This window comes from Podarcis gaigeae, assembly GCF_964106915.1.
Source record: "Podarcis gaigeae genome assembly, chromosome: 3".
Taxonomy (NCBI): Eukaryota; Metazoa; Chordata; class Lepidosauria; order Squamata; family Lacertidae; genus Podarcis; species Podarcis gaigeae.
The window spans coordinates 54,254,534-54,267,589 of record NC_139680.1 but is presented as its reverse complement, the minus strand read 5'-3'; the positions used below and the strand labels follow the sequence as shown (position 1 = coordinate 54,267,589).

Genomic DNA, 13,056 nt, shown 5'->3' with positions numbered 1-13,056 from the left:
AAAGGTTTAACAGTGACTGCTGTGAAAGACTCTGGAGAGTGGAACTTGGAGGCTGGAGCCCTCGTGCTGGCTGATGGGGGACTTTGCTGTATTGATGAGTTTAACAGCATCAAGGAACACGACAGAACCAGCATTCACGAGGCAATGGAACAACAGACCATCAGCGTGGCCAAGGCTGGGTAAGTCATTTTTTTTAACAAAAGGGCCATGGATGCTAATTTATTTCACCACTCTTGTATTGTTGTTGCATGAGGGTCTGCTCAAACAAACTTTGTAGGTTTTCAAAGAAGCCAGAAACCTGCAGTCCGTTTTCCAGAAGGGAAAGCAGAATGAGCAATGGACCTTCTTTTAAACTCTCTAGGGAATTTATTTATTTTTTAATCTTCTTCCAGTCTAACTGGCATATGCCCAGGAATATACAGAAAACCAGAAAGCTAAGGGAGTATAGAATTCCATCCCAGCAAATCCCAAAATTTCATCTGTTCTCACTATATGACAAGATATTAGCCATTGCAGTGAGTGCTAAGTACTTCCATCAATTTTCAGACCTCTATCAGGTAGCAAAAAACACAGCTTCTGTTGACTGGCTGTTTGTTCCCTCTTTGTCTCACCACCTTCCCAACTTCCCACAGTAAAGATTCCCACAATTGATGAGCGCCGCAGCCCCATAGTCGCCTTTGACTGGACTTATTCATCCAGGGATCCTTTACCCTTTACCTTACTAGGGAGCATGCCCCACTGAACATAGTGGGGCTTGGCTTCTGAGTAAACATTCATAAGGTGCAAGAGCTAAGTGTACTTGTTCAGCTTTTACAAGCCACAAAAATGGGAGGGAATAATGCTCTTTGACCCTATGTTTGCATCTTATTGTACCAGTACTAGACTGGACATATACACAACTTTAAAATGACCATTATTGGACACTATTTTCAGTGTTGTTGTTTTTTTAAAAAAGAAAACCATTTTTAGTCAGGAGAGCAATGAAACAGTTGTTTTGTGCTGCAGATGGAATTTTAGACCTTTCCTCCATTCCAAGTATGTGTTCTGGGGCTGCAACCTTTCACTTCCATATTTAGACATCCTTAAGGCATTACAGAGTGGGGGTCAACTCTTGATTTCTTTTTTGAATCTCTGTTGTTACTGGCTAAGAGTCAAAATACTGTTCCCATGTTATGTACTACAAATATGAAAGCTAAGATTCTTGGTGCTGTACTTGCTCCCTCTCAGTACAATGAGGTAAGAGCGAAGATGGCACCAACTGGAAATAGATCACTTCGAAGTCAGATTTAGAACAGCTGTCTAAATGTCTGCACTGAGAGAGTTATGCTTACTTGGACAAAACAGCCTTCTGTAGCTCTGAAAACAAACCTCGGGTCAAGGTCAAATGAATTAAGGGATGGGGGGGTGGGGAATTGCACCATACTAAATGTTGTTATAGACACCGTTCTTATGATCATGGTAGTTTGTATAGTGAGATTGTGTATATTTGCAAACATCTGTGTATTTATGAGTGTGCCTGCAAGTGGAAGAACACAAGACATGTCTGTGCATCAAACAGGCGTGTGTGTGTGTGTGTGTGTGTGTGTGTGTGTGTGTGCAAGTGGCAGAGACAACAGTGTAAGAGAGTTTGCATTTGCCCGCGTAGGAGAGAGCATACAATTTCCCCCCAGTGTTAAGATTGTCAACTTTTGATCTAAAAAAATCTTTCCCCTCCCCACGGATGCTACGTAGTGAGACCTTCTGGTAGACTGCAGAAGAGGGAGGATGGAGCTGGGTGGGTTATGAGCAGAATCTGGAGTATTCAGGTTTTTAAAATTGGCTTTTCAGACTTTAGTTTTAGCTACCTGACGAAACAAGTTTACTGATCTAATGCTGGCTGATTAGCAACTCTACTGCCAATTTAAAATTATAGATGTAGCCTCCAGTCCAGACAGGGTTCCTTGCTGGCTGCTGATCTTACCTGTTACCTATATTTGCAGTTCATCACATTCATCCAAAACCACACTTTATTTGCATTAGGTCCCGCAAACCTTTCTAGCTAGTTTGTCACCTCATCTTTTCTCCTATCCGACCAGCCAGTGTGAAATTTCTGAAGGGAAGGTTCAAAATGGTGGTGGTATAACATAGTTCTGTGTCAATATCGATCATGTTTCTCTTCAGTTTAGTGTGCAAGCTGAACACAAGGACCACTATCTTGGCAGCAACCAATCCAAAGGGGCAGTATGACCCTAATGAATCTGTCTCTGTGAACATCGCCCTTGGCAGCCCTCTCCTTAGCAGGTTCGACCTTGTCCTGGTATTGCTGGATACAAGAAATGAAGAATGGGATCGCATAATTTCCTCATTCATACTGGAAAACAAAGGTAGCAGTGGCTTTTGCAATCAGTTATAGAGAATATATCTGAATCTCTACACTACCTAGACTATATAGCCATTTGTGCTCATGCAGAATAAGTGCACCAGAGGGTTGGAGCCAATGACAGCATAGTCATTATGAAGTCTATTGATTTCTACTCTGTGTCTTATTTTGTTAATGCAGTTCTTTCTGCAAACTCTTCTCATGCAGCTTGCCCAAGTGTGTCTGAAAAGCTGTGGACTATGGAAAAAATGAAAACATATTTCTGCCTTATAAAGAACCTGCAGCCAGTATTGACTGATGAAAGCAACTTGATTCTTGTCCGCTATTATCAGATGCAGAGGCAGAGCGATTGCAGGAACGCTGCGAGAACCACCATCCGCTTATTAGAGAGCTTGATACGATTAGCTGAAGGTGAGAGCTTGGCTTTCCTCTTCCTTTTCTAGCGCTTACATCACACAAAATGAATTGGGAAACGTTCGTGGCAGTGTTGGAACCAGGTCATGCAGCTGATTAGACTAAACTCCTAAATGCATGTTTGAATGCTCCAGGGGCTACAACAAATGCTTGTTTCTGTTGGCACTCAGTATGGTGAACCTTTAAAAGGGTTTTATCCAGTGCAGCAGCACCTGCATATATAGGGTTTCCATGCCTTAGCATTGTATGCTGTAGCTAGGCTATGGCTACTCTGGCTTGCAAATGTGTGAGTTGTAACACGGATTGAGAGGCTTTTAAATACTGCACCCACCACCAGGAGCCCTAATATGGGTAAGCAGTGCTTCAGTTGGTGGGTGTAAGAGAGCGCCTGGAACCCCTGGAATCTCGCACCGCTCAGAGGTTGGGGTTGTGTGCAACAGTACTTTTTAAAGATTTAAATCAAAAACTGTTGCTAGTGTAATTCCATTATTGCTTTCTATCTAGAGCTTTCTAAATAGGTGGCATATGCATTTAATAAATTTAACCTAACCATCTGCTCATCGGTTTCAGCAACATTTGTTGTTGTTGTTTGTTTTTAGCACATGCTCGGTTGATGTTTAGAGATACTGTAACTGTGGAAGATGCAGTAACCGTGGTTTCAGTGATGGAGTCTTCAATGCAGGTGAGTTTCCTTGTAGAGACTGGCAGCTGAAACAGTTCTTTGTGGTACGTGTGATCGGAAGCAACCTTCACAATGCAACAAGGAGACCACATTTCTACACCTCAGAACTAATCTTCAACAATTCCTAACATTAGCCCTCAGTTTTGTACATTTGAGCCTGTAAATAAAATGTCTTCTGCTTCTACTGACCTACCACCACCACTACTGAAACCATGATGGTGAGCAAGGCGTCAGGGAAGGAGGAGGGCATTGTGCAGGCAGAATGGAAGGTCCCCGTGCGTGTCATTGTGCCCACATGCTGCACTGAAGAAGGGTGCAAATGCCTGATTTTTTAAGCTAAAGATATAGGGTTAGTTTGATAGCAGTTTTATTCAGTGCTGGAAAACCTGCCAATCTGTGTGCTGTGTCATATAACCCTTTTAACTGCATATAAGTTTACACACAGACATATCTAATTAAAGTTCATTTGCATTGTATTTCTCTCTTCTTCTTTTCTATAGGGAGGTGCACTCCTTGGAGGTGTCAATGCACTGCACACATCATTTCCTGAAAATCCACTGGAGCAATATCGAATGCAGTGTAAACTGATCCTCGAGAAGCTGGAACTCCAGGACATTCTGTGTGAAGAATTCCAAAGACTTGACAGGTGATAAACATTTATATGGGAGGCAAAAAAAAGCCCTTGTAAATCACAGTGGATTCAGGAAACACATGTGCTATTGCAATAGGCAGTAGCATAGGATGGCCACTAATAAACTTACTGTCCAGGGTATCAAAGTGAAGACACATTGTGCCGAATAATAACTCTGTAATTAGTTGCTTTCATTTACTTATATGCTTATCAAAATAAATAATTAGGGCTGTAAACCCAAACATAGATGGAGCAGATCCTGCATTTCATAGGATCAGGGAAGGGGGAAATGTAGTTTATTTTTGTAAAATATATTTTGATTTTGTTTTGCAGATTGCAGAATGAAAATTCGTCTCAGTTTCCGCAGTCTAAAGAGGCATCCTCAAACAATCGCACACTTGAGAAATTGGAGCAGGTGTCTCGTCCGCAACATTCAGACCAAGAGGGCAATAATATACAATTGCAAGCTGATAAGCATCCAATATTCTCAAGCAGCCAGACATCTGATGATAACAGAGTAACAAAGGAATGGGGCAAACCCAGTGAATGCAGCAAGGACAGCAGCTTGAGCTGGTTTGACAGTATGACGGACAGCAGCACTGAAGCTGAGAAGAGCATTTATGAGTCTCCAGTTGCAAGAATGTCTCCAACTGCAAGAACGTCTTTGAAAGCCCCACACAACAAACCCTGCTCTAAAGAAAGAAATGACTTAAGTGAAGCCAAGCAAACCACAGCAACAACAATAGCCCTGGGAAATGCTTGCAGACAGGCTGCCTCTAGTCTTGATGGGGGGAAGGCAACCAAGCCCACAAGCTTACCTTCAGGAGCAAGTGACAAAGGCCCAAATGCAGCGGATTGTACCTCACCTGATTTAGTGATTACTCACAGGGCCTCTAAGAAATGGCACAGGGAAAACATTGAAGGAGCTAATGGGTTTTGTGCAAGTACCCCAGATCCTAAGGTTGAGTGTTCTCCAACTTTATTTTCTCCTGGTCCAGCTGTTGTTCCACAACACCCCAGAACAGACCTGGGTGCTTCCCCACATCACAGCACATTTTTAAGGCAACAGAAGTCTGCTACTTCAATCAGAAAGCGAAACAGAGGCCAAACAAATAAAGGTGCAGCAGGAAGTTCTACTAAACCTGAAATCCTGGAAGATTTGGGAACTGCGGCTGCTAAACTAGCTAAGTTTCAGCGTAAGCAGAAGCCAAAGCTTGCTTGGCCTTCTGAAAATGAAAATCATGCCCAATTGCCTAATACTGTCTGCAGCCCTCACACTTCTACCAAAACTGTGTCAAAAGTGGGGAAGCCAAGGGGAGAAGGCTGTCCTGAGAAACACTACAAGGAACACAATACTAAGGTGGGAAATAATAGAATAGAGAAACGCCCTTGTGATAACCAAAGAGAGGAGGAGGAGCAAAACGATCATTCACTCCCTTCCTCCACAAAAAAGGCAAGAATGAGAGAGGAAATATCAGATGGTGCGGACACGAAAAAAGTGTGCTCCAGTATACTGGCAAAATTAGCCAGCTTTGCCTTCAAGCCATCAGCTGAATCAAAGCCAAAGTCTCCAGTTTTGTTGCATGTCACCAGTAATGACAGGGACAGACAGAGGGAGCCATTGGAGGCCCAAACCTCCAATAGCGTGGGGCACTCAAGGAAGTGCTTTGAAGTGGGAAGAGCCAGCACTGGCACAGGAAAATCTTTGTTCTCAATAGCTGATTTTGATGATTCCACCCTAGACTTCGACTGGGATGAAGAGAGCAAGAGGAAACTCAAATCTTGAAAAGAACTTCTGCTTCCTCCTCAAAATGGCACTGCAAAATGCTGAAAATGAAATCTGTTTTAATCTTGCCTAAATGAACCTACCAAATGGCCTCTTTACAAAGGCTGGGATCCTGAGCTTACTCCTGCTGGCGGAAGCCTCCTCTGAGCAAAGTTCCACTCATGTGATACTTCTGTCAGCAGAACAAGGGAAGTGACCTTCAGTAATTTTCTCCTTCCTTTTGTAGTCCCCCCCCCCCCCGCTCTGCCCCCAAAACCTTGTTTGGACAGTTCTCCAAAGCAGCATGAGACATGGGAATGAAGAACTGGAGAAGATGCTTTGCCCCTTTCTGCCAGCAGAATCATGCACTAGATCCGAGTCCTATCAGTGAATGGAAGGATCCTCTCCATTCACAGAAACCTAGTTAGGATTCAAGGTAATTTCAAAGAACATACAGGTTTTCTAAATCTTGGCATCCTTAAATGTGGTACTTTTAGGGCGCCCAGACTTCTGTCCTCAAACAGAAGTTAGTAGACTGCTATGGAGTTAGTAGACTACTGTGTTGAAGGCAGTAGACTACTATGGAGGATTGCCTTGAGGCAAGCATCAGGTCAGGTGCCATTGCAACTAATTCCTCTTTTCCTCCAAGATGTCTGATTCCACTGACTGTTTCGTTGGCATATTTTGGATATCACTTGGTTAAACCGAGGGAAGAATAACCCCTGACAATGAAGCAGAGGTTTTTTTTATTTAGATTTCTCCTTCAGTCAGTTTCCTGCACAAATGCTTGATTCCACCAGGTGTAATTATAGTCATCTTCCTATTAATACCTCCCACCCAAAAAAAACCATGCCTTTAAAAACAGCTATTGCATAGTTTTCTCTTCTCCATCTTCCTTTTAATGCTTGCTGCATTGCAATGCTTAGGCCATAAAGCACCTCAAATCATTTATCCCAGACTGGTTCCATTTCAGAACGTGGCTTTGGGGCTACGCCTTTCATTGTCTTCCAGCTGCGAAGTTTACATTTTGTGGTGTAAGTAACACACCATAGCTTTTTGTGCAAGGACTATGAATGAGCTCTGTTCATCTAGTAATACAGAATAACCCAAAGCTGTTTGGTTCATGGTATTTTACTGGAGAATTTCATTTAATTATCTGCTCTAGGTCCCTCAACATAAATTAGTTTTTTCATTGTTGTATTATATCACAATAATTGGGGGAGTACATACACTTTGGTCAATAAGGGGTTTTATTTCTTTGCCCAGTCCAAAGAAACTGCACAGCTTAAAATGATTGAGGGAGGAGATGGGCTTTGGCACCATACATACTCTATACTTAAAATCTATTATCTTCATTGCTGTCCTTCAATAAAGTATCAGTTAGCAGGTTCCTACTTTGCCTTGATCTAATTATTTAGTAAATGCAAATAGTTTCACATGGGTGTGTGAAAAACTGAGTAAGTATTGGACAGATGCCCTTAAAAGAAAGAGTTCTTCTTTGCATTAAGGAATGCATAGGCAGTAATTGTTGTAACAATTATATAAAGCGCAGAATTCCATTAAAGTTACAGGTTTGTACATGTATTTGAATTGCTAAAAAGGTCCCCACCCCCCACCCTGTATCCAGTGGCAAACAAGGCTGTATATCTAATCCAAATTAATCTTGCTGCAAGTATCAGTAATACAGCTAGTACAAAATGTGCACTGCACTGTATTTACTCGAAGCACATGGGCAAAGGGGCTGATCCTTTGCAAGTCTCCCATACTGTGGATTTTAAAGAGAAAAGTTGTGTGCTAAGCCCATGCGCACGCATTTTAATTATGTAATATGTTACTATGTGTTTCATACACATATCTTACGAGAAGCAGATCTAATATGGCATTTATTCCAAAGATGCCTATATAGGGATACACGAGACTTTCCTTATGGCTTACTTGGGCACAATCCACTTCAAGAAAATCCTTCCTTCCTTCCTGTGATACTTCTGTTAGGATCCCATCCATGCCCCATTGAAATTGTTCTTTTGCAGCCATAATTGGTGGCTTATGTTATGTACTGAAGTTCTCACCCTGGTCCAACAGGGGGATACTGTAGATAGTTTCACTCAGGTCCACATATGCAAATAAGGAATTGAAAGTGACGTTCAGTGATTGGATAGTTACAGAAAATTGTTACTGTTGCGTCGTAGTGGAACTCTATATAAGCAGGCTGGCTGAACCCTTCAGTTCTGTTCTGTTCTGGCCTGTGAATAACAAGAGCTGTTTGAAGAATCGCTGTGTCGTCTGATATGTTCACCCACAACTTAACAGCTTATGTACTGTTAGCCGACTGGTCCATATTTGAACGAATTAAAGTATTGCTTAGCAGTACCATAGATCTATAGCTAAATGCCAATTGCATAAATCATGTTACCTCGCAGACGTGATTTGCTTCTCATTTATCGTGCATGTGCTTCTACAATTAGTGTGGAAAACTAATAAGTAACCAATAGCACAAGGTGCAGAGAAAGTGTGTCCTTATTTAGGCTGGAATCCTAGCAGTGGAGTTTCTCCCTGTCTTTAAAATACAGTGGTGATTTAACGTGACTGGCATAGCTATGTTGTACTGCTTCCATCAGCTAGATGGAAGTTGTAGTTCAAAGCATCTGCAGAGCACCAGGTTGGGAAGGCTGCTTTAAGGTGCTGAATTTGTTTCCTAAGGTACCCTGTGCATTGGATATTGATTGGCTGGTTGGTTGAAAATCCACCTTCTTCTGTGTTCCAGTTTATAAGATTGGGATAGATTATTTTGTGAACTTTAGGGGCTGATCCATGTTCAGGGCTGGTGTTTTTTAAGACTGGTATTGCTCCTTGCCTCCTTTTGATTCACTCTGTGCTTGCTGCTGCCTTGAATGGATGGATACACAGTGAATGCCAGGGTATGGCATGGGAAAGAGAATTAGGCATAAGGAAAGAAACAGGCTATGTAACACGCAGTGGGAGGTGGAGAATCAGTGATGGCAGGGGATATATTTTGGTAACCTACTTAGAAGTTGCTGTTGCTTTTACAATAAAGCAGTCTATAAACCCTGAGTACATAATGTTTAAAAAGACATTTCAAATGCCACATAGATTCTCCCACTTTTTATTGTGCTTTCCAGTAGCAGGTAGTATGGACTTGAGTTATGAATGTGCTCTATGGTGAGCAGCAATTGCATTTGAAAAAATCCCCAAGGCAACCCTGCCTTGCAAATGCAGGGACTGCAATGTGGATCTGGCCCAGGAGATAATTTGGTACTTTACCACCTTTAGGGTAACAGATACCAAGTGTAATGAGGTTCACAGCCCATACTTGGTTGAGTTCCTGAATTTGGGGGTTACCGAACTTCACAGCGTGTCTTCAAGTTACTGTATGTGTTGGTGTTGATTTCTGATCCACTAGAAATCTCCTGACCTAATCTCTACCCAGCCCTCAACTACTACTTGCTTGCAGTGCTTTGTTGTGAAACAAATAGCTGGCTCCTTAGTAGCTGACTCTGGCTTTGGTGCACAATCTGTGCCCTGGTTTTGGTGCCCAGTGACGGCAGCACCAGCAGTTCTCCAGTCTCTGCAGGGCACTGACATAAGCAGAACATTTCCCCCTTCTCCGCACAATGAATGCACTAGAGCACATTCCACACAAGAGGGTCTCTGTATTCCTCCTGTATCCAAAGCTATGTAGAGTTCATGCTGAGAACCAGGGACAATGTGCTTGTAACAGAAGTGCATTGATGGACAAGACTGGTGTGACCTTTAGTAAAAGACAATCTCGTTCTAGATCATTTCAGATTATTTCTCTTAGTTGTGCTTGCCATAAAAGACAAAATCACGCCTCCAGAATGGAACTGAAAGCCACGCTCTTAACAGCTTTCCTTATATCAGAGGGCTTTTGCTGTTAGAAATACAGCTGTGATTTTCCTATGCTGTTTTAAACAAAGGAAGAGATTTCACAGTTTTCTTAAGCATCATGTGTATCCTTTAGTCCAGTTGCTTGGATGTGTGTATGGAACAGCTCAAGAGTGAAGTCACAGTCAAGGCTTTAGTCAAGAGACTTAATGAATGACATCATTTGCCTGTGCTTTCTTTTTATCCCCTAGGCTTTGGTCTTTTTCCCCTTGTAGTTTTGTACCATTCTGGCTGAAATCCTATACACGCTTACCTATGAGTAAGTCTCATTGAATTAAGCGGGGAGGGGATGCTTCTGAACAGAGAGACGTAGGACTGCACTGCACTTATCAAAGACTGTTCTCTTCTTGATTGAGAAATAAATTCATGTATTACACTGGTCTGATCCTTGCAGCACAGCATCAGCAGAAGATCCATTAATGTGCATGGGTTGTCTGTGAGTAGAGAACGCAGTAGGTCACATTGAAAGGCAAAGCTGGAATTCTTACTGAATAAAGCAAGCATCAGTTTGGTCTCCCAAGTGATGGCAAGTAGTATTGCATATCACAGGGGATGCATTTATTGACGGAAAACTTGGTATTAAATGCTCAGTATTTGTTGCAATTGAACCACAAATTTCATCAATAATAAATGATATGCTCTTTATCTGCTAGATACTGATATTTCCTGTTTTGTCCATTCTGAGAACAGATTGCTTTCTGTTATGCTTGAGAATGGGGGAGGGGGGAGAGATCTCATTGGAATCATAATTATTAATCCTTGACAGAACCTTGTGTAGGAACACATCCGCATTTATTTTATCAATGAAAGCCTCGCCCTCCAGCAGTTTTCCCACTGACCTTCCCTGTGCACTCCCCTCCGTAAACTGGCTTTGCATTTGCACCTGTGAGTGCTTATCACTTGGATGAATGAATAATTTTAAAACAAATGAATTGGATGCAGTGAACTAGGCCAGAGTTTACAAGGGTAGTTATCCTGCTTTCAGGCTCTGTTGGTAAGGACATCTTTTGATCTTACAAAGTCCCCCCTGCCCCTGGCCAAGAAAAAATGTTTCTATATAACCTCATTTATTTGTTCACTGAAATAACAGTACTTGAAAGTGATTTAGTGTGAGTGGAAAGTATACCTGGTCAGATGTTGCTAGATGCAAATATTCTCTCAATTTGGGGCCGTGGCGGCGGCGATGATGATGGACCTTTGCATTACCCATGCTTTTTCATCCCTTGAGAACTGCGACATCAAAAGGATGACTTTAATGTATGAAACTAGAATCAGAGCTCAAACACTGCAGAGAGGACTTTCAGAGCACCTGGTGAGCTCTGCCTTGGGCCAAGGGCTTTGCTCTCACTCGCCTTCCCCCGCGTTTACAGTTGCTTATTTGGGGTGTGGTTGGGATTTGGAAACAATATTGTTTTAAGAAGTTGCGTGTGTCAGCCACCAGAGGGCACTCTCCAACATTTAAAGTCTTCCTCTGCATTTTTTCAGGTTTCTGCAGCCTTTGAGAGTATCCCATGGAAAGGTTTCTCTGTTAGTATTCAAGCTGTAATTTTTTTAAAAAAAACTCTTTTATTTCTTTTTCTCTCGTGGATCTGTTCACCTGCTCGGAATAATTGCTAGGCAGAATTTTAAAAACAACTGCTGATTTACTTTTGCTTATCTGCTTTGTGATCGGGGTACTGCTGTTTTTGTTACGACATATGCTCAACCTGTATACCTAACAGCATAAGAGGATCCCTGTTGGACCATCCCAACAGGCTTCCTAGTGCAGCATCCTGCTACCTACAGTGGCTCATCAGGTAGTCCAGTGTTTCCCAACCTTGGGCCTCCAGCTGTTTTTGAACTACAATTCCCATCATCCCTGACCACTGGTCTTGCTAGCTAGGGATGATGGGAGTTGTAGGCCAAAAACATCTGGAGGCCCAAGGTTGGGAAACACTGAGGTAGTCCACAAGCCAAACAGGTGAGGCAGACCCCGCCAACCCCCCCACTGTTTTCTGCTGTTGGTCCAAGCTGGATATCATTTTGAGCATGCTCACAAGTATCACTTGAACATTTTCAAGCATTTTCTAGCTGGGACATTTTGCTGTGCAAAAAAGAAAGAAAATAATTTGCACATTTTTAAAGATAGTTGTTTTAAAAGTTTGCTTTTAATATTGGGTTTTAATGCTGTAACTCACCCTGGGACCTTTGGGTGAAAGGCAGGAAATAAATAAAAAATCATATTTTTAAAAAATTAGATCATAAAATTTATATACCGCTAGGGTTTTTTTGTTTTGTTTGTTTTTACAAACCTCAAAACGGTATACAAAAAGAATAGAACGATAAAATTATCAGTAAAAAAAAAGAGTTAAAAGCAGCTATTTTAAAACATTCAAAAATAATTAAAGTCATTGATAAGATAAAAGCAGCGCACGGAAACGCCGTTTACCTTGCCGCCGGAGCGGTAACTATTTATCTACTTGCACTTTGACGTGCTTTCGAACTGCTAGGTTGGCAGGAGCAGGGACCGAGCAACAGGAGCTCACCCCATTGCAGGGATTCGAACTGCCGACCTTCTGATCGGCAAGTCCTAGGTTCTGTGGTTTAACCCACAGCGCCACCCATGTCCCTTGGTATGATTCTTACTTTTGTACAAATACAGTGGTGCCCCGCAAGACGAACGCCTTGCAAGACGAAAAACCCGCTAGACGAAAGGGTTTTCTGTTTTGGAGGCGCTTCGCAAAACGAATTTCCCTATGGGGTTGCTTCGCAAGACGAAAAAAATCTTGCATCCCCCCGCGGGTTTTTTTTTGCTTTTTTCACCCTTTTCTTAAGCCGCTAAGCCGCTTATCAGCTGTTCCGCTGATAAGCCACTTAACAGCTGATCGCTGGAAGCCACTTGACAGCTGTAGCGCTAATCCGCTAAGCTGTCAATGGGCTTGCTTCGCAAGACGAATAAACCGCTAGACGAAGAGAATCGCGGAACGAATTCTTTTTGTCTAGCGAGGCACCACTGTAGGCCACATTCCAGCCGCATGCAAGCCTGAGGTTTCTGAACACAGAGATCCTCTCCATTCCCATCCAGGAAAGGCAAGAGGCGCTGTCACAGTTCAAGGATGCATTGCAACCCAGCAACGGACCACTACCGGGCCAGAGGTTCACCACCCTTGGAAGGAAGAAGGCGCTGTTGCCTTTGTTTTGCTGCCACTGTGTTGTAAAAAGGGTCATGTGTTTCCTGGGTTGCCACTTGATTGGGTAGCTGCGGGGGGCGGGGGAGGGAGCCTTTAGGATGTAGTCATTAT

At 42.6% G+C, this 13,056-nt stretch overlaps 1 protein-coding gene across 7 annotated transcripts in view; it reads left to right on the top strand.

Annotated features, from left to right (window-relative positions):
* The window catches only part of MCM9 (minichromosome maintenance 9 homologous recombination repair factor), a 49,099-nt gene that overhangs the window by 25,019 nt on the left and 11,024 nt on the right, over positions 1-13,056 (top strand). For 6 of the 7 annotated variants that reach the window (XM_083731084.1, XM_083731080.1, XM_083731083.1 and 3 more), the window contains exons 8-13: positions 5-179; positions 2,161-2,363; positions 2,567-2,770; positions 3,373-3,455; positions 3,956-4,101; positions 4,420-7,242. In XM_083731084.1, the coding sequence (XP_083587210.1) occupies positions 5-179; positions 2,161-2,363; positions 2,567-2,770; positions 3,373-3,455; positions 3,956-4,101; positions 4,420-5,872 (2,264 nt within the window). In that variant the 3' untranslated portion in view covers positions 5,873-7,242. Of the gene's footprint in view, positions 1-4; positions 180-2,160; positions 2,364-2,566; positions 2,771-3,372; positions 3,456-3,955; positions 4,102-4,419; positions 7,243-13,056 lie in introns of those variants that run through there. The other variant, XR_014562246.1, reaches the window with a different exon arrangement.